Raw genomic sequence first — 21,180 nt, forward strand, 5'->3', positions numbered from 1 at the left:
ACTGCAGGACAGTGGGAATGTAGGGTGGAGGACAGAGCAATGGAGGGCAAGGTAGATGGCAGAGTGTAGGATGGGCAAAATGGCAGAAGTGGGAGCAAGACCAAGTGGGAAGAAGTTGAAGTACAGGTGAATGCAGCACAGGAGGGTGACCTTCTTGTCTAACAATGACATGGTCCTAATGATCACAACCAGAACTAGCAAAACTGTCATTGCTAAGTTGTGCAACCACAACATTTTTTGTCTAAAGACTACATTACTTAGCAACAGAAATTCTGGACCCAGTTAGGGTCATTAAGGAAGGGCTGCATGTATTTGTAACTGTTTTTGCCGGCTCTTAAATCATCTAGCTTCAGTATTAATCGGTTCTACTGTTAATGAAGACCTATAATTCAAACTTCATTAACAATAAAATATTAGTAATTAAGGCTTACCAATGCTTAATTTAACATAATGCTTAATTTTCAAAGAAGGGGGATAGTGTTACTGATCTTTACTTAATGACTGACTTCATTCTGTTGCAGGTGTCCATAGAGCAGTTAATGACACATGGACGCCTCTTAATGCTAATTCATTTCAAAGTTGTCATCAGAGCAGAACTTTTACCAGTCAGCAAAATAATCTGGAGAACACCAAAGAGAATCAGGATGGGTTACAGTAGCATATTTTAAAATACAGGTATAGTCTTCAACTTATAACCATTCATTTACCAGCCATTAGAAGTTAAAGCAGCATTCAAAGAAGTGATTTATTACCAGTCCTCACACTTATTGCTGTTTTTTCATGTGATCAAAATTCAGGTACTTGGCAAATGGGATAGAGTAAAAGTTAATGGGGAAACAAGATTCACTTAACGAAGTCATGATTCACTTAACTGCAGTGACTCCTTTTCCTTCTACATCTACCTACCTTTTATAACTCCATCACTAGTTTTCTTTGTTTGATTGGCTAAGTCAGGGGTATCCAAACTTGGCAACTTTAAGACTTGTGGACTTCAACTCCCAGAATTCCAAGTTTGGACACCCCTGAGCTAAGTAAACAAGCTAAGGCTTCTGCTAAAGCTTAATGTGTACAACTCTGGATGATGCTTTTCAGGTTGCCTTTTCACTAATACTGGAGTTTTAAGTTACGTTGTGCTTCAGAAGACTAGGTTTCAAATCACCAGAGAGATTAAAACTAGAAGAACGAGATTGCAAATGAGAAAGTATCTGGCACACTGATTACAGAAAGTACAGTGGGTATTTTGTAATAATGTCAAACAAATTTCCATTGTAGTATATTGAAATTCATTTAGTTCATTTAATTTATCTTTTGCAGATAAAAAAGGTTGCCAACATTTTATAACTCATTCTCTCTCCTGTACGAAAAGAAAGTCATGCAGAGCCTATAAATTTGTTGCATAAATAGGAAATTAAGAACTGTCATGATAATTATAGGCCTATGACTAACAGTAATCTATTTTAATTTCAGAGGTGTGGTCATTATCAATATGTGCTTTATTATTTGACTGTTCATTTTTGCTAGGTACTAACTAGAATATTTTGAAAATCAATATGACATTTTCAACATAAATCTGTTAAAGGATGGTTATTAAAATACAAATGCTAACTTTTCACAAAAATAAATACATTGTTTTATATTTATGTGATGGGAAGTAGACCAAAAATCATGAGGTAAGTGACTAATTTTTTGGGGGAAATGCATACCAACTAAAAAAATAGTCCACACCTGATTTTATACAATATTTTGTGTTCCTTTTTAGCTTTTGTCTGTAAGAAGTTATAGATAGGTGAACATATGTTCTGATTTAGAAAAAAGGAAGTAAAATATAGATGATTCTATAGATAGAAAACTCATTCAGACTTTCTAGAATTATACTTATCCTCCAAGTCCCTACAAAACTTTACTGCCAAACTATAATATGCTAGAAGGAATAAGAGTACTAAATATATTGGGAATAATCCTACTAGCTGCATGTAATTTAATTTAAATGTGGACATAAAGTCATTATTGCATTGTTGTTGTTTTTTGGCTGCACCAAATTCTTGTAGTGAAATTCTCAGTCCAAAAGAGTTTCAACTCTGTATATAGAAAGGAGAGGTTAAGCATTTGGAAATTATAGAAGAAGGTATATTTATATGTATATATGGTGTTTTTTATTCTGACTGTACACCACCCCGAGTCCCTTTGGGGAGAGGGAGTGGTTTATAAATTTAAATAAAGTTAAAGTTAAATCACTTTTTTCAAATTCAGTAACTGCAAAGATGTACATGTTTTTAACTTATTTAATTACCAACCAGCATGTCTAATGGTTATGCCACTTAGAATGCTATAAGTCCATTCAGCCTAAAAGTATTTAATTGGAAAAGTATAATTTTAGATTCTCATTGTTCCCTGCTTAAAAATGACTAAAGGATGTGAGATCAAAGTACTGCATTGAATTAACTCAGTTGGAAAGATTTGTTGTCTCCTGTGTTAGGGATTTAGCACCAGAAAATGTGAAAGTAGTTAACTTATTTATTAAGAAACCAAGTCTACTTTAATGTTAAAGTTGAGGCAAGCAGCAAAGCACAGCTATAAAATATTTTTAATAATTAAAATAATTTATTAAACTTGTATTAGTCCTTGAGCTTACAAATACTGAGACAAATTTCAGAGCATTAATCTGACAGTGAAGTCTATCATAATTATAATCTGCACAAGTATATCTGTTAATGCCAAGCTATATCCATTCAAGAGCCTGACACATAATGCAAATAATGAATTTCTTACATTCTGATTTGATCACTGCAAAACATTTTACAAAGGAATATGTTAACTGGTACATAATACAGGTAGCTCTCAACCACAATTGAGCCTTGGTAAGGCCACACTTGGAATGCTGCATTCAGTTTTGGTCGCCACGATGTAGAAAAGATGTGGAGACTCTAGAAAGAGTGCAGAGAAGAGCAACAAAGATGATTAGGGGACTGGAGACTAAAACATATGAAGAACAGTTGCAGGAACTGGGATGTCTAGTTTAATAGAAAGATGGACTAGGGGAGACATGATAGCAGTCTTCCAATATCTCAAGGGTTGCCACAAAGAAGAGGGAGTCAAACTATTTTCCAAGGCTCCTGAGGGTAGAACAAGAAGCAATGGGTGGAAACTAATCAAGGAGAGAAGCAACTTAGAACTGAGGAGAAACTTCCTGACAGTTAGAACCAATGTTCCCTCTAATTTTTTTTCAGTGTGTGCAGAAATGTATAGTGTTTGAGCGGCATATTTTAATGCCTGAGCACCTGATTTTTTTTAGCCATAATTGCCATCAGAGCAGATGTTGGGGAGGGGGGCAAGGAAGTAAAGGGTCCCCTCCCTCTCCCTCAGACCCCCAGGAAGGAAGGAAGGGAAGGGAGGGGGGAAGGAAAGGAAATGGGAAAGAAGAAAAAGAAAGGAAAAGAGAAGAAAGGAAAAAGGAAAGGAAATGGGAAAGAAGAAAGGAAAGGAAAAGAGAAAGGAAAGGAAAAAAGAAAGGAAAGGAAAAAGTGAAATTAGTGTATTAATTAATTACATAGTGAAATTAAAACCAACAGTAGCATCTTTGTCTAGTTGTATTTATCTTTAAGAAACAAAAAAAATTAAGCAGGGTGATAGATTGCAGAACGGCTCTCAGAAGTGAGTGTCTTATCTGAGTAATATGAAGACCTTTTCTTGAGCTTTACTTCAGGAAATCAGATGAAAGAATAATCACTATGTAGTGAGCAGATTAGTTCACTTCCAAAAACTACAGGAAAAACATGATATTATAGAAAAACACAAAAAAGTTGTTTTTTGGCAGCAATCTGCTGTGCAAGTCACTCAGTAGTGATTCATTAGCACTTCCTCAGTTATCCTGCATTTTAAAAAAAAGCTAGCAGAAAGCCCTAACATTAGCTGACTTAGGCTAGCAACATCAAAAGGGCTCTGAAAAAAAATCCAAAGAGATGAGGATTCTGCTTCCATCATTAAAGAGAACTGTCAATTTACAATTATCAAAAACAAGATACCATTTATTTGGCCTCTGCACCAATCCATCCTCAAACTTTTGCCCCATATTCATGAGAAGTAGAAATCACAGGATGAAAGGTATGGGACTTGAGTTTATTTATTAGATTTTTATCCCACCTTTATTACTTCATAGGTAACTCAAGAAAGTGAACATACATAATACTTGGGTATGGAGAAAGGAAGGGAAATGGAAAAGAAAGAAAGGAAAAAGGAAAGAAAAGGAGAAAGGAAAGCAAAAGAGAAAGGAAAGGAAAAGAGAAAGGAAAGGAAAAGCAAAAGCAAAGGAAGATATAAGAAGGACAGAAAGGGGAAAGGAAAGAGTGGAATGGTACTGCTCAAAAACCAAGTCTCAAGATCCTGTGGACCCCTTTGGCTCAGGCAGTCCAATTCCCCGCTGCTTCCCTCTCTCTGCAAAGCGAAGGGATCTCAGAAAGGCTGCCTAGCTCAGAACTTGGCTTCAGACGCGATGCCTGAGAAACCCCGGATATGCAGGGAAACGCAGGCTACAACCAGCGAATCGCGTTTTCCCATGAACCAACGAAGCCCCAGAGGACCAGTGAGAATTCTCCCTTCTGCAGCATCATCAGTCTCCGGGTAGAGTCATCCTTGATTTAACCAATCACCAGATGGAGGAGATAGTTCGGTGCAGAAAGAGGGGAGGGGGGATATTTTCAGTAATATTTTAAGACGTTAAAAAACACTGCACGCAGTTTGAAACATCTGCGCGGTGTTTTCTTGTTATTTGCGCGGCCGCGCAGGCGCGCAGCTTAGAGGGAACAGTGGTTAGAACAATTAATCAGTGGAACAGCTTGACTCCAGAAGTTGTGAATGCCCCAACACTGGAAGTCTTTAAGAAGATGTTGGATAGCCATTTGTCTGAAACGGTATAGGGTTTCCTGCCTAGGCAGGGGGTTGGACTAGAAGACCTCCAAGGTCCCTTCCAACTCTGCTATTGTATTGTATTGTATCGGCACTGGTTGACAGGAATTTCCCAAACATAATTTAATTCTTTGTTTTAAAGTTTAAAGCTCCAAATGTCACTTTTTTCTGATATGGGCTAAGCAATAAATCACAGACCTATTGATACTTCACACTTAGCTCAGCTTGTTCATTTGACTTGGCAGAAATCTCACAGACTCAACTTGGCTTCCTTGGCATCTTTATTTCAGACAAGGAAAGCCATCCGGAACAGTTCATTGCTCACTGCGAGTCCAAATATGTGAAAGACAGTTATATTTCCAGGATTTAAACTCGCTTTTCCCCTTTCCCCCACTTTTTGTGTGTGGATCAGATGGTAAGCTCCCTGATCTTCTCTTCGGTAAAAATGTGTGCCTTCTTCAATCCGTATAAATCTTCAGAAACGAAGAGAAGAAAATGGCATCCCCTAATGGGTTACAGGAAGGGATGTGATGGCTCAATGGCTAAGATGCTGAGCTTGTTGATCAGAAAGGTTGACAGTTTGGCAGTTCAAATCCCTAGCGCCGCGTAACGGAGTGAGCTCCCATTACTTGTCCCAGCTTCTGCCAGCCTAGCAGTTTGAAAGCATGTAAAAATGCAAGTAGAACATTCTCTCATATGTGGTGGACGTGTACAACAGCAAAAAAAAATATTAGACAAGAATAAAAAACTGGCTGGAAGACATAACTACATAATCAGAACTAAAAGCAAAATTATTTTTTTTAGGGATAATTACAGGGAACTATGAGAAAAAAATACTTAATATTAAACGTAATTACTGCAGCAAGAATTATATATGTACAAAATTGGAAGAACAAAAATATGCCAGCAAGGGAAAATGTGATTAAAAAAAAGTATTAAAAGTGCCCTGAAATGGACAGACTTACAAAAGAAATAAAAGATAAAGGAGAATCTGATTATTACTCAGTATGGAATTTATGGAATTTATGGTACAAATATCTAGAAGAAAGATGCAAAGAATAAGAAAGCATTAAGGGAAGAAAGATTAGAAAATTAGAAAACAATCATAAAACCGCATAAATAAATAAGAGGGGGGGGAATATAAGATATATTGTATGTAAAATAGTACAGAATAATAGTTATAAAATAAAATAAGAACCACCTTTGGTGGAAAGGTAACAGTGTTCTGTGCGCCTTTGGCATTTAGTCATACCGGCCACATGACCATGGATACATCTTTGGACAGCGGTGACTCTTTGGCTTTGAATAGAGATGAGCACTGCTTTCTAGAGCTGAGAATGACTATCATATAAGTGCGAGGGTAACTTTACCTTTAATGGTTACAGATTTCAGGGGGTGTGTATATACAGAGCTGTCTTTCTTGACCCCCCTCCCAAAGCATTACTTTGGGAAGGGAAGGAGGAATAATTGGTGCTTCTTTCGTCAACAAATTCCTTGACACAGGATGTTTCATTTATTTATTAAATTTATATCTGCCCCAGTTATAAATTTATAACAGACTACTCACACATTCAGAGAAGAAGATAGCTCTAACAATTACAAAACAAAAGAAAGTTGGAACTCAAAAGAGGGGGCCAAGCAGCCCATTACAGATAAGAGGTAAAAATATTTCCTCTTCAGATACTGCTGTTAGTGGCTTTTCATTAGAACTTGGTAAGTTCTTGGATTTGTGAACTTGCCCAGTTGGTTCTAGCCAGAGATGGTATTCTGCCGGTTCTGACCGGTTCGCCCAAACCGGTAGCGGGAATCAGTGGTCGCCCCGCCCACATGCCCCGACTATATGGCATGCCATTTAGGCCCATTTTTTAAGGGAAAGCGCATGCGCAGAAGATGGGGCACATGCATGGACGTGCAGGCACTCACATTTGCAAACAGGTAGGGAAGGTAAGTAAACCTGGTTCTAGCCTTGCTTGTCAGTAACTTTGGACTTAACATGGGATAGTGACTTGTTCACCCCTTATTTTGAATAATGTGGAGCTAACTAATTAAGCAACAGTTATTTATGCTAGTAGTGTATAGTGTATACATTTGTTGGGCATTTGGAAGAGAGGTTTTTTTTAAATTGTTGTTGCTCCTAAGTTATGGATCCACATTCAAGATGCCACTTTTCTGCTTTCAGAATAATTGGCTTAGTGTGAGACGCGAATTCAGCCAGAAATCATAAATAGTTTCCATTGATTAAGGATGCGAAGAATGTTTTGAGCTTTAAATATTCCGAGTTTAGAATGGCTTGCATTTCAATAGATTCCCCTCCCACCAGGAAAGTCAGGACAAAACATATTAAATTATATCTAAGCTTGAAACAAAACTTGTCTGTTTTGAACATTGTAAGGATCCTAAATCCTGTGATTGGCTTGTTGTTTTAGTTCTGATTGGCTGATTTGCGTGTTGGTTCTTTTGGCAGGTTGACATTGACATTAATAGCTGCTAAGGGCTTTCTGTTGCAGGCTGTTAGCAAAATGCAGTGCATTGCTGTTCTGTATATAGGCTGGGCTTTTTTGTTTTTTGTTTGGAGTGGGGGAGGCAGAGTTGTAGTCGGCCAAATATCATAACATAAACATTATATTAGAAGCAAGTCACTCTCTAGTTGATAGCCATGGAAAAAATATTTTTAGTAGTTGTTCATGGGCTATATTGAAGTAGAATAATTTGGTTATTGCTGTTATTCCTTGTGGATTTGCTGCAACTTGCTGACATAAAAACACGATTAATCATTTCATTCTTTCTTGTGGGTTTATTGTTATTTCCATTTTTTAAAAGTATTTTCCTTGGGCAAAATATGTTTGTTCAGTAGTGAGGATGGTCAGGGATTCTCAGCATTTACAATCATTTAACTTACCATATTTTTGGAGTATAAGACGCACCCCTTTCCCTCAAAAAAGAGGGTGAAAATCTGGGTGCGTCTTATACACTGAATACAGCATCTATTGCCTCCTGAAACCTCACCCCTTCACCAAAATGGCCATGCATAGCCTTTAGGAGGCTTCCAGAGTGATCCTGGGGGCTGGGGAGGGCAAAAATGAATGTAAAATGGGCAGTTGTTTGCTCATTTCCACCCCCAGCTCCCAGAAGCACTCTATAAGCCTCCTAAAGGCTATGCATGCCCCCCCCTTTTTTTGACAAAAATGGACCCATTTTCAGAAAAATGGGCGATTTATGGAAGATCTGCAGAGTGCAAAAGCTTTTTTAAAAATTTGCCTCTTCAAAATCTTGGTGCATTTTATATTCCAGTGTGTCTGATACTCCGAAAAATACAGTATTTATGTGGTACTAGCACAAACAAATGAAACACTAGTTTTAAACCCATGGTTTTAAAAACCATGCTTTTGTTCGATATAGGAGGTTGTGTGTGTGTGTGTGTGTGTGTGTGTGTGTTGGAACATGAAATTTATTAAATGGGGTATGTGGAAGAAAAGACTCCATACTGTTGGCCTAGGCCAGTGGTGGGCAACCCGCGGCTCGGGAGCCACATGCGGCTCTTTACACCCTTTAATGCGGCTCTTCTGTGTGCCGGGTGCCCGCTCCCCTCCCTCCTCTCGGGCTTTGGAGGGAAGCTTCTGCAAAAGCCCGGGCGAGTGACAACCAATTTTGGTCCTATGATTGCAGAATGCTGCAAAATACCATAAATGCAGGCGAGTTGTTGAGTGTTTCAAATGTGATTGGAACACTCAACAAGGTGACCACAGTGTGTGTGTGTGTGTGTGTGTGTGAGTGAGACAGACAGACAGAGAGAGGAACAGAGAGAGGGAGTGAGGGAGGGAATCAGAGAGAGACTGACAGACAGACAGACACACACACACACACACAGACAGAGAGAGACAGAGAGGGGGAGGGAGGGAGAGAAAGATAGACAGACAGACAGACAGACACACACAGAGTGAGTGATTAAGTGAATGAGTGAGAGACAGACACACCCACATACACAGAGTGACAGAGAGAGAGGAAAGGAGGGGAGAGAGACAGAGGGAGAGACAGAGACAGACACACACACACACACAGAGTGAGTGAGAGTCAGACAGACAGACACACACACACACAGAGTGACAGAGGTGGGGGAGGGAGGGAGAGAGAGACAAAGAGCCAGAGAGAGAGAGAGAAAGAAAAAGAAAAAAAGAAAGAAAGTGGGAGAGAGAGATGAAATTAAAAACAACAACATACAAACCTGACTTACTCAAACTATCCAAGGAAATGCAAGGCCAATGTTCACATTAGTGGTTGTGACTTTGTCAGTCGATGTCAGGATGTAATTTTCTCTACATTGTAAGGCAAATTTTACGGAATTTAACGTTATCGATAAATAATATCGTTCTAAAGTTTTTGTTTTATTAGTTGTGTTATTTGTATCCTCCCGACCTATGTGGATACTTGCATGCAGAATATTCTCAATAAAAACTTATTGAAACTAAAAACAGTGTACCATCCTATGTATTTTCGGTTTTAAAAATGTGGCTCTCAAAGTAAATTTCAATCGTGGTTTTGGCGAGATTTGGCTCAGTTGAAAAAAAAGGTTGCCCACCACTGACTTTGGCTAATCTTCAAACCTTTTATTATTAAACATATGGGAACCCAACAGGAAATCCGAGGCCTGTATATTAAACTGGAAGGTTGAAAAATATTCCAGAAGATGACAATGTCAGATCACTTCCAAATAGTTTTCATGAAGTTACTAGAAGTTGAATTGAGTTTACATGATTAAGAAGCTAGACTTTAGGTGAAATCACATTGCAGCTATATTGAATAACTTACATTGGCAGCATGCTTATTCTGAGCACAATTTAAAGTGATAATACTTGCTTCTAGAGTTCTACTAACCTGGACTCAAATAGTGTAAGACATCTGAAAATAGGCTCACAGAGATCTTGAATAATCATATAGTCCAGATTGTGGGAAATAATTACCTCACTCTACTCTGCCTTGGTCAGGAGGCCTTGCTTGGAGTATTGCATACCTCAATTAAAAAACAAAACAAAACTACTGATAAACTGGAAGAAGACCAGAGAAATGCTAGAATTATTATAAAAGGACTGGAAACTGACCTGCAAGGAATGATTAAGATAAAGATATGTAGAAGATAATATTGAGAGCAGAGACATTAGCTTCATTGTCTTTAAATATCTGAAGAGCAGAGGGTTTGTGCTCCAAAATATAAAATGGGGTTAAAAAAATGTAGCGGCAGTCAACTCTTTTGATTTGGCAAGGTATTATAAAAATATTGTACTGTTTACATAAATATTGTATATACTGATGTTTGTGTCTACATCAGATAGTATATTATTTTGGTTTTGATAGTTTGATCATGTATCAATGAGAAAACTGTTGAAAGCACAGTGTAATTTTACAATTTTCCCTCCCTCGAATCTTGCTAGTGGTCAAATCCTTGGTGCTCTCTGACACTGGTTTTATTAGCCAACTAGAAAATATCATTAATGCCTTCATCAGTGCTTTCATCATAAAACACTGATAATGGTTGGGTAATGAAATGTCTACAAGCAAACAACTAAGCTCAAAGTCCATTCCAGATGGATTATTTATTAGTTTGTTAATGCATTCACAGCTGCCCTTCTTCTCAGCGTTTAGGGAGCTGTCCATGGTAGTTCCCGTCATTTAGCCACACAGGAGATAGACTTCTTCCTTGAGAGAATGGGACTGGCCCAGAATTACTAATTGAATGCCATGGTTGACTGGAGGCATGAACTGGATTTCTCAGGTTCAGCTCAACGCTTTAATCACTGCAGTACAAAGAACTGCTGGTTAGAGTTTTGGTCTTTACACATTTGGAGAGTTCCAGGCTAGGAAAGGTGGTTCCTGCTATGTACTGGCTCTAATAGATAAACTATTAATGTACACATGCTTCAGCCTTCAATGCATCTGTATTCCAATTGTAAATTATCAAATAAAACCAAGATTGGAGACAAATAAAATGCCAAATCTTTAACAAAGATATTATCACGCTGTGCCATCATACAATAGCAATAGCAGTTAGAGTTATATATCACTTCACAGCGCTTTATAGCCTTCTCTAAGCAGTTTTTAGAGTCAGCATATTGCCCCAAACAGTCGGGGTCCTAATTTTACACACCTTGGAAGGATGGAAGACGGAATCAACCTTGAGCTTGGTGAAATTCCAACTGCCAAATTGCAGGCAGCTGACAATTAGCAGAAGTAGCCTGCAGTACTGCATTCTAACCACTGCGCCACTACAGCTAAACTATACAATTTATACAGTTGTGTAAGTTATTCCATATTAGTGATTTCCTCTTATCAGTCTTTTACAGAAATCTGGCTCAAAAGCTGTCATGAAAAACAGTTTGATTACATCAGTTGGCTACATTCCGAAAAGCTTTTGTTGCTGTCTTGTCAGAGGCAGTAATCTGATGGGTTAAAGGTGTTTCTTCAGCTCTTGCTATAATTTCACAAGGTACTTGACCATTAGAAGGATGTGGGTATGATGACTAAACATTGATTTTGCAAATGGCATTATCTAATTAATAGTCAGTGTGCATGTCTACATGAAAAGTCTTCATTAAAATCAGTTCTGAGTAAACAGATTTTAAATTAGGTGACACATTTCTGACTTGGAATAACAAGTTGGATGGATTATAGCAATCTGAATAACTTTTCTTGAATCTCTGGTTTTCAGGATCTGGTTGATCTATATAATAATATGGGCATATTGTATATAAATAATTTGGATATATTATACACAAATAATAATAGTAATAAGTATTACTTTGTATGCCATATCTGAGGTTTATATGACATTCAGATAGAATAGGATAGGATACTCTGTGTGTGTGTGTGTGTGTGTGTGTGTGTGTGGTGGGAATTCCCAATGCTATATAATTTCGTGATTTTTAAAATAGAAAGTTTTTTTTTCCATTAGTGTTGTCCAGGCTCAACAATACAGCTTTTCTGTGCTCATCCCAAAACAAAATGGCAAACAATAAAAAATATTTTAGAAACAGACTTGATTTGTTTTGTATTTTACAATGATTTTATTAAAAGAAGAAAGTAAGATTGCAGAGATGTTGAGCCGTAATTGATTTTATATTTTGTTAGGAATGTATTCTCCATACACTCTTATACATAAAAATATTTAGAGGCAACTTCACACACACACACACACACACACACACACACTCACTCACTCACAGAGGTAATAAAACACATTAAGAGTTTTATGTATAAATAGAAAGACAGAAAGGAACAACTAATATTGTACCAATTTCATTAAAAAAATATGAGACAATAAATTTAGAGAGCTGTATTTTATTGTAAACAATTGGGTTTAGGATAGTTTATATTCTCTTTTGGAAAGAGTTTGGTGTAGTGATTAAGGAATTAGGCTAGAATCCAGGAGACTGTGAGTTCTAGTCCTTTCTTAAGGACTGGCACTAAGCCAGTCAGGTGACATGGGCAAGTCACAATCTTCCAGACTTAGGAAGGAAACAGTGCCAAAATCCTTGCCAAGAAAGCTGCAACGACATGTCTATTTGAGAATCAAACATGATTGAACAGAACAACAACAACAACGTCTCTTTTCATAATGAACTTGAATACACACACACACACTTTTAAAGAAATTAGTCAAAGTTGTTATCTTTGCTTCAACATACTCTTGTTCATACCAAATACTGATTAGGAAATCTGGGAGATGTAGTTCTGATACATTTGGATGCAATCAATCTGTACACAATATTGTAGTTTAACAATCTGATTTTGTGGATGCCAATTGCTATCAGAACTGCCTAGGTATTCAGCCAGCTTTCTGCTCCCTGTGACTTCTCTTTTAAATAGTTTTAATGAAAAAATATATATGTAGGAAGGCAGAATAATGCATAGCAAAATGCCACTTTCAAATATAATTTTATTTTCTAAAATGTAATTAAAATGCTCATTAGGCATTCTTAGAGAATAAAAATGATGAATGGCTGCAGTTTGACAATTATTTTGTTGTGAATTATGCTCACATTCCACAAAAAATAATAAAAGCTGAGCTGGAGTGAATGGGCACATTCTATAAGCTAGCAGAACTGGGGAGGACATAACATATTCAGTTGCCTTCTGATTAATAGGTGTTTTAAAATAGCTCTGTTTACATATACATTTAAAATCACAGAGTGCTGTTGCTTAAATCCCCAACATTATTCACACTATCCATAGATATATAAATATAATTCAAGCATAATATATTAAACACACTAATATTACATTTTTTTATTTTTTGCAATATATAATAATTATCCTATTACCCTGTTTTATTTTCATGGACATATTTTTTGTTTGTGTTAACCTTAGAAACATAATTAAACCCAAGCACTCAGATATCTTATTACCAGACAAGATTCAAAAGTTTCTCATACTAAAAAAATAAATATTTAAAAACCTTCACTGCTGTGGAAAACCTAAAGCATTTCTTCCAAATATATATTTTCAGACTATGATATGGATGACACACAAAATGACTGCTGTGGGTTTTTTAATATTTACAAATTGAATGGCATGGTCACCTGGGGCAGTTTTATTTTTTGGAATAAGATGCATATATCAAAGAATAAGGAATATGATCTCGATAGAATCAAGTTCCATTCCTAGGATGATGAGTGGAAAAAAAAAATCAGCCCAAAATAGATAAATAATTGGAAATGGAAATTGGAAAGGGGTCGGACTGACACCTTCCTAATTCACTGAATTGAACTACAAGTAGTTGGAAGAGGTACAATGTAATCCTAGTTTATGCTTTCTCCCGCTTGTCCAGTACAAATGTGAATGGGAGGAGGTAGTAGACGCCATCATCCCCCCTGCCCAACAGCAGCCCAAGTGACTACCAGATGAGAACACCGTGACTAGCAAGACTGACTGGCAAGCAATCTAACCACAATACTCAGAACTGAACTGCTAGCAGACCCCTTGTTCCATGACAACCAACATAGCTTGACTAAAAGGGAGGACTTGGCATGGAAAGGGGTGAAACTCTACATCCCAGAGTCCCTATGCACCTTAATCCTCCAGAGGAGCAACGTCAAAATTTTGTTCTAGTCAATGTCAATAAAGCTAGTTTTAACTTTCCCATAGAATTGATTTCTAGTTCTAGTCTACCTGACAATTTGGTTTTTTAAGAAACATCATACATACTGGTAGATATAACTGCATGTTACCTTTTTGTTTTCAAATCCACAGCTCTAAACATGTATTGTTATTAAGTCCTTAAATATGTTGACAAACTTTGCAAATGCATATTAATATTATCCTTTAACTCAGTGATTCCCAAAGTGTGCGCCGTGGCTCCCTGGGGAGCCGCGCTATCGTCATAAGGGCGCCGTGAAATATTCAATTAATACCTGCACCCGCTGGGTCTAACGCTGACGTCCCTCTCGGGCTTTGGAGGGAAGCTTCTGCAAAAGCCCGGGCATGACAAGTCTCCCAGGCTGAAATTTGCCGAGCTGTACGCGCGGGCCTGTTTTCCACAGTGTGGAACAGCGGCGAGATTCTGGGCGGCGAGCGATGATTCCGGGGGGCATCAGTGGGGGGGGAAGGGTCCCCCTCGCGTTCCTCATCTTCCCGGATGGCCCCTGGAATCATCACTCGCCGCGCAGAATCTCGCCGCTGCTCCACGCCGTGGAAAACAGGCGCGTGCGCACAGCTCGGCAAATTAAAGCCTGGGAGACTTGTTGCCACTCGCCTTTGCAGAAGCTTCCCTCCGAAGCGTTCCGAGGGAGGGCTGTAAACTTCCCTCCGAAGTCTTGGGAAGTTCTGAGGAGCCCCCCAAGGCAAAACGCCGCTGCCAGGTAGCTAAAAGTACGTCTCTGATTCGTCTCTGTCAGTCTCTCTCTGATTCCCTCTCTCACTCCCTCTCTCTGTTCCTCTCTCTGTCTGTCTGTCTCACTCACACACACACAAACTGTGGTGACCACAGTGTGTGTGTGTGTGAGTGAGACAGACAGACAGACAGAGGAACAGAGAGAGGGAGTGAGGGAGGGAATCAGAGAGAGACTGACAGACACACACACACACACACACACACAGAGGGGGAGGGAGGGAGAGAAAGATAGACAGACAGAGAGAGAGACACACACAGAGTGAGTGATTAAATGAATGAGTGAGAGACAGACACACCCACATACACAGAGTGACAGAGAGAGAGGAAGGGAGGGGAGAGAGACAGAGGGAGAGACAGAGACACACACACACACACACACACAGAGTGACAGAGATGGGGGAAGGAGGAGAGAGAGAGACAGAGATACAGAGAGAGAGAGAGACAGATAGACACCCAGAGAAAATGACAGAGGGAGACAGAGAGGGAGGGAGGGAGAGAGAGACAAAGAGCCAGAGAGAGAGAGAGAAAGAAAAAGAAAAAAAGAAAGAAAGTGGGAGAGAGAGATGAAAGAAAGAAAGAAAAACAACATATGACCACAATTGAGCCCAAAATTTTGGTTGCTAAGCAAGAGCGGCTCTCCAAATAAATTTCAATCGTGGTTTTGGCGAGATTTGGCTCAGTTGAAAAAAAAGGTTGCCCACCACTGGGCTAGTGTGGTGGTTAAGTTACTTTTCAAAAGCTATTTTTCTGATCCAAGATTTGAGAAGTTGTGCAGCGAACAACAAGCCCATCCATCCCATTAATAATTTTAAATCATTAAACGATGTTCAATAAATTGTGAATTTAAAGCTCGTGTTTAATTTATTTTTCAATTAACCTAACCTTAACGAACTAAAAAGTAGATTTCCAAATCCTTAAAAAGTCAAACATTTAAAAAAATCGGATGTACCTATTAAGGGAGCCGCGGAAAAAATCCGAAGTGTTATGGTAGCCGCAAAACGGAAAAAGATTGGGAACCTCTGCTTTAACTCATAAGTAAAAGATATCTTCTTAATAATAACAACAATAACAACAACAACAATGTGTAACTAATTATAATTCCAACTACTGGAATTATTAAATGGACACAGGCTGAACTGGACAGTTTGAACAAGAAAATTGATCATTATCATTATGCATAGTGTTATTATTTATATCCTACCTTTATTATTTTTACAAATAGTTCAAAGAAGGACACATATCCAGCATACCTTTCTTCACCTATTTTTCCCACGACAACAACCCTGTGAAGTGAGTTGGGCTGAGAGAGTGCCTGGCCCAAGATTAGCCAGCTGGCTTTCATGGCTAAAGCAGGACTTGAATTCACAGTCTCCTTTTTAGACCGCTACATTAACCACTAGACCACATAGCTATCTTGCAGAAATGGAGGCAGACATTTACTTTAGGTCTAACAAGCTATTGAAGAAAAAATATGTAAAAAACAGCAAAGATTTTATAAGTTTTTATGAAAATTAAAAATTGCAACTATTTTAAGTGTATAGGAAACAAAAAGTGAATATAAAATAGGAACAGAACGCTGGCAAGGAAAATCATTATATGATCAATTTCTACAAAAGATTGAGGGGAAAGTGGATAAAAATACACCTGACAATGTCTTACAGCTGAAACATTAAAAAAGAAACAGAAGGCTTGATTTTGGCTGCCCAAGAGCAAGTGATTCAAACTAATTCAAGTCGAGGCCAAACCTGAAAAATCATCAAATGATTCAAACTGCAGATTGTGCAAAGAAGCAGAAGAAACAATTGATAATATACTCATGCAATAAAATCACAGAAACATTGTAAACAACATCCTAATATAGTCACCAAAATGATTTGATGTAACATTTGTAAAAATTATCATATGCCAGTAATGAAAAATTGATGGAAACATAGACTTGAAAAAGTAGCAAAAAATGAGTAGGTTAAAATATTGTCATATTTCTGAAAACAGACTTGATAGTCCTGGCTCATAAACCAAGAACTTATAACTGTGGCTGAAAAAAAGAAAATGTGATCATTGATGTGGCAAAATACCAGGGAATGTAGAATAGAAGACAAAGAATTGGAGAAGATCAGAAAGTATCTGAAAACCATAACTGAAAGATGATGGCATAAGTCGGCTGTGGTCATCCTAGTTATTTACACTCTGGGTGACATATCAAAGAATCTGGGATGGTAGATTACATTTACAGTATATTACATTTCCATCTGTCAATTGAAAAATTATGTTGATGCATTACATCATCCTAGGTTCTGGAGAAGAACTTGATGAATATGAAGGCCAACACCAGCCACATGCATCTACAACTTCACATTGCTATAAACAGATAATAGTGATATGTGACAAATCATAATAATAACATATTGATTAGCCTTTAGGCCATATCAGAATATAAAATGCAGGACAATATAATACCTTATTAATATATGCCAATTGAAGTGATGGTTGATACTGCTATCTTGAGTTTTCTGCTGTAGTGGGCTGTTTGAGGTGATGAGTGATGGGATGTTAGAATGTTGGAGGACAGCTTGTCTAAGATACTTCTCAAGCTTTACATCAGGCTTATCTCTGTTACTTCAAATTCATATCAAGCATGATTTCCTGAAAGTTATTTCTTAAAACCTATCAAACTAAGGTCTCAGATCTTAAATAGAGATATGAATAAGATGAAAACTGTTAGTATGTGTATGATGAGAATAATTATTTTTAATGTTAATATATCATTACTAGAAGATATTAAGAAAAATGGAGAGTTTTATAATGTTTAAATGCTTAATATATTATAACACTAAACTTAGGGAAATGTTAATATGAATGTGAAAGATGTAGTAAATGAGGAACGATATTGCACAGAGATGTATGTACCCAGACGACACACTGCATAAGGAAAGATGGAATGTTTATTTGTGTAATTGAAAAATAATAAAACTCTTTATTAAAAAATAGATCTCAGATCCTAACATGAAGATTTTGTATTTTCTCCCAATAGGTGTACAAGATCAAGATTTTGTTGATTTCTCATCTATGTGAAGCAAAACTCTTCCCATTATGTTTAGCACTAAAAGGTCAGTTGATTGTAATCTCTCTGTTTTATTTCCTAAATTCACTGGACAATGTAGAATTATGAAACAAAATATAAAGATGATGTGAAAAGATAAATATGAACCATGTGTACTTGTTCAGTAAACTACTCAGTCTTGATTACTAAAATAAGCCTATGTATGAACATGTTACAATAATGTTTGCATTCCTTTTGGGGGGATGAATGAACATGTTTATTTACAATTTATAATTTATGTCTCTATTTGATATACCCTGCTTTCCAGTCATCTCCTAAGTGATATGATTAGCATTTGAATATCATAATATTCTACTTGTTGAGTTAAAGAATAAATCCAGTGGTTTGGATATTCTCCCCTTAATAGCGAATTCATGTTCTACGTATGACTTGCTCCTAGGTTATGTACCTTCACTCAAAATTCCATTGTATCTGCTAGGAAATAATGTGTAGAGCCTAAGGTTTATCCTAATTATCAAGCAACTTATTGCTCTTCTCATTTCATGTTAGAAATGAGCAATAAGCCTAAGCAAATCCTTCAGATTTCCCTCGCCTCTTTTCCTCCTTAGACTTCTTGCTTTGCCTCTCTATTTGATGTGCTAACCTTCATGTCCCACTTGCTATGGAATGAAGATTTATTTATTCAACTTATATGTCCACCTCACTTGCAAAACGACTTTGGACAGCTTCTTATAAACATCAAAAATAATAGTAAAAACAAAGCATATTAAAAAATATAGTTTGGCAGTTGAGGACACCAATCAATATATTGCAATGACCCTTAGAGACAGAGTCACTCAAGACCTTGGTCTGATGCCCAAAAGAACAGCTAGGTTGTCAGTATGAAAAATCTATAAGGCAAGGATCGTTCAATTTTCAAGGGGAAAGTTATTCCACATAGCTGTGGTTGTGATGTTGCACTTATTGGGTCCTATCAGATGGTGTTGCTTGATAGAAAGAATCTGGAGCCTGCCAATGCTATTAGATATAGTGGGGCTAGTATTATTTGTACAAACAACTTTAACAGTTCCATTAAAAGCCTTAGAATTAATAACAAGGACATTGAATTGCACCTGGGAACCCTACTGGAAGCCAATGCAATTTGCAGAGCAATAATGAAAAATGAGCATATTAAGGCATACCTACTACTACCTGTATGACTAATTTTTGAGACAGTTGTTGCTTCATAATGCAGATATAGTCTACATATACTAGGAAGCCCTTGAAATTGTAACTTATTGCCTGATCACCACATAACTCAAGGCTGTCAACCCTGTGACCGTGTCACATGCTGGCTATGCCCAGTCCCGGTTTAGTGAAGGACAAAAAAGTCACAATGTACTGTGACAATGCAAGTTTGACACCCCTGACATAACTGCACTACTAAAATGTATTGTACATGGAAAACTGCTTTTGTAGATGACTTTGAAGCTGCAGTACAATTGATTCAGAATGCAACCCCTCAGTGCTAACAAGAGAAATCTATTGTACAGTTATACCTATTTGCCTTGCTGGTTATCAGGAGGCTTCCAAGCCCAATTCAGAATGCTGGTTATTATGGCTATAATTCCATATGGTGTGATATTGGAAATTTCATAACTTGAATTCTGCCTCTCCTTTTATGGCCCCTTAGCAAGGTCCTATTCTAGATCTCATTCCCAGGAACTGAAGGCAGGCTTTCTCTGTAATGGACTGCATATTCTGAAACACATTGCTGTTGAAGATCTACCTGTCCCTGTGCCTCTTAATATTTTGTAAAGTTCTTTAGAACCTATCTTGTTATTTAAACCTGTCTGGTTCATTGCAGACAACCATTTGAAATTGTTGCATGATCCTGATTAGGTAAGGTTTCCATTTTTTAAAAAAATATTATATATAGCGCTTAGATATTTTAGATTGGGCTAGGTACCTAATTATTAAATGTGTGCATTCAAGCTTTTGCACACTGCCTGTAACTGGCTTTTTAATATATACCAGTGTTAACGGCATCAGGCTGCAAAAATGGATGTTGATGGCTCAAAGTAATAAATGGCAGCCCCTTGTGTTTTGTATGCTACCTGAAAAAGCAGAGCAGGTCATACCAGTTAATACCTAAATGAGAAATCATTGGGGAATCTCAGGGCTGTGGACTAGACTGCAAAATGCAACAACAACAACAAAAGACAATGGGGAAATCATTTCCTTATTGTTGCAAGGAAAACCACATGGATATCTCAATGAAGTCATCAGGACCCGAACTCAACAAAGGATATTCAATGTAATAATCTATAGGTTACTACCAAAATCATATTCATAGCATACATTCAACTCTATTGTATGGCTGGGCAGAATGGGATACTTTAACACTGTATTTTTTGCTCATCTTTAAAATAAGATACTTTTCATTTTTGGGGATATAATGCAGCACATCAGTAGAAGATGAGGAAGTGATTTCTGTGCAGTGGGTAAATTTCTCCCTCCCTTTTACACATACGTTACAAATATACAATAATGGGAAAATTTAGGAGAGAAAATCACTAGTTTCAAGGACAACAACTGGCTCAGGTTACTGTCCACAATGTTTACTCCAGACTGCAAATTTCTATTGCACTCTAAGCAGTTCATTTTAGAAAAGAAAAAATGTGCCTCAAAAAATCAGTATCAGCAAAGGGGTGGAAAGTGTAGAAGAAGAACAGAAGTGAGCAGGCAACTTGAAAGAGCTTTATTGATTCAGTTCATGGAAGAACACTCACATATTCTGTTTAGTTGGAGGACCCATATTTAATTGGGAGTTTGTTTTGCTAACAAACACGGAGATAAAACTTTAACAAGAGTTGAATCTTTCTGCTGAGGTGGAGTGTTACTTTAGACAGAAAAAAAATTGAATTATTCAGGAAAGACAATTAAAATATGGTTTTGCTCTCAGAGGAAATCTGTAAGACAGAGCTTGTGATGTAAACAAGGTCTATATAACAAATTACCACTCTGTGATTTCAAGCATAAATAGTTTCTTGCCAGACAAAGACAAAACCATTAGAATATTACCTGCTTGAGCCCTCTGGTTCCTTCCTTGCTCTGAATGATCAGACCACGTTGGAATCAGTAGAAGGAATTAATGGGAATGTACTGCTAGTCATACAAAATGATGCTATTTTATTATTGTACTTTTAATGTTGTTCTTAGGTAAATTAGGTAACTAGAAATAATTATCAAAGGGACGTGGTGGCTTAGTGGCTAAGACACTCAGCTAGTTGATCACAAAGATCAGCAGTTTGGTGGTATGAATCCCTAGCGCCGTGTAATGGATTGAGCTCCTGTT

General features: G+C 37.5%; 1 protein-coding gene across 5 annotated transcripts in view; it reads left to right on the top strand.

The window, feature by feature from the left end:
• Positions 1-21,180, top strand: part of OXR1 (oxidation resistance 1) — a 249,405-nt gene that overhangs the window by 25,920 nt on the left and 202,305 nt on the right. For 3 of the 5 annotated variants that reach the window (XM_081952815.1, XM_081952819.1, XM_081952817.1), the window contains exon 2: positions 17,814-17,889. In XM_081952815.1, the coding sequence (XP_081808941.1) occupies positions 17,873-17,889 (17 nt within the window). In that variant the 5' untranslated portion in view covers positions 17,814-17,872. Of the gene's footprint in view, positions 1-11,250; positions 11,381-17,813; positions 17,890-21,180 lie in introns of those variants that run through there. The other 2 variants (XM_081952816.1, XM_081952818.1) reach the window with 2 other exon arrangements.

This window comes from Natrix helvetica (assembly GCF_964273705.1).
Source record: "Natrix helvetica genome assembly, chromosome: 4".
NCBI classification, from domain to species: domain Eukaryota; kingdom Metazoa; phylum Chordata; class Lepidosauria; order Squamata; family Natricidae; genus Natrix; species Natrix helvetica.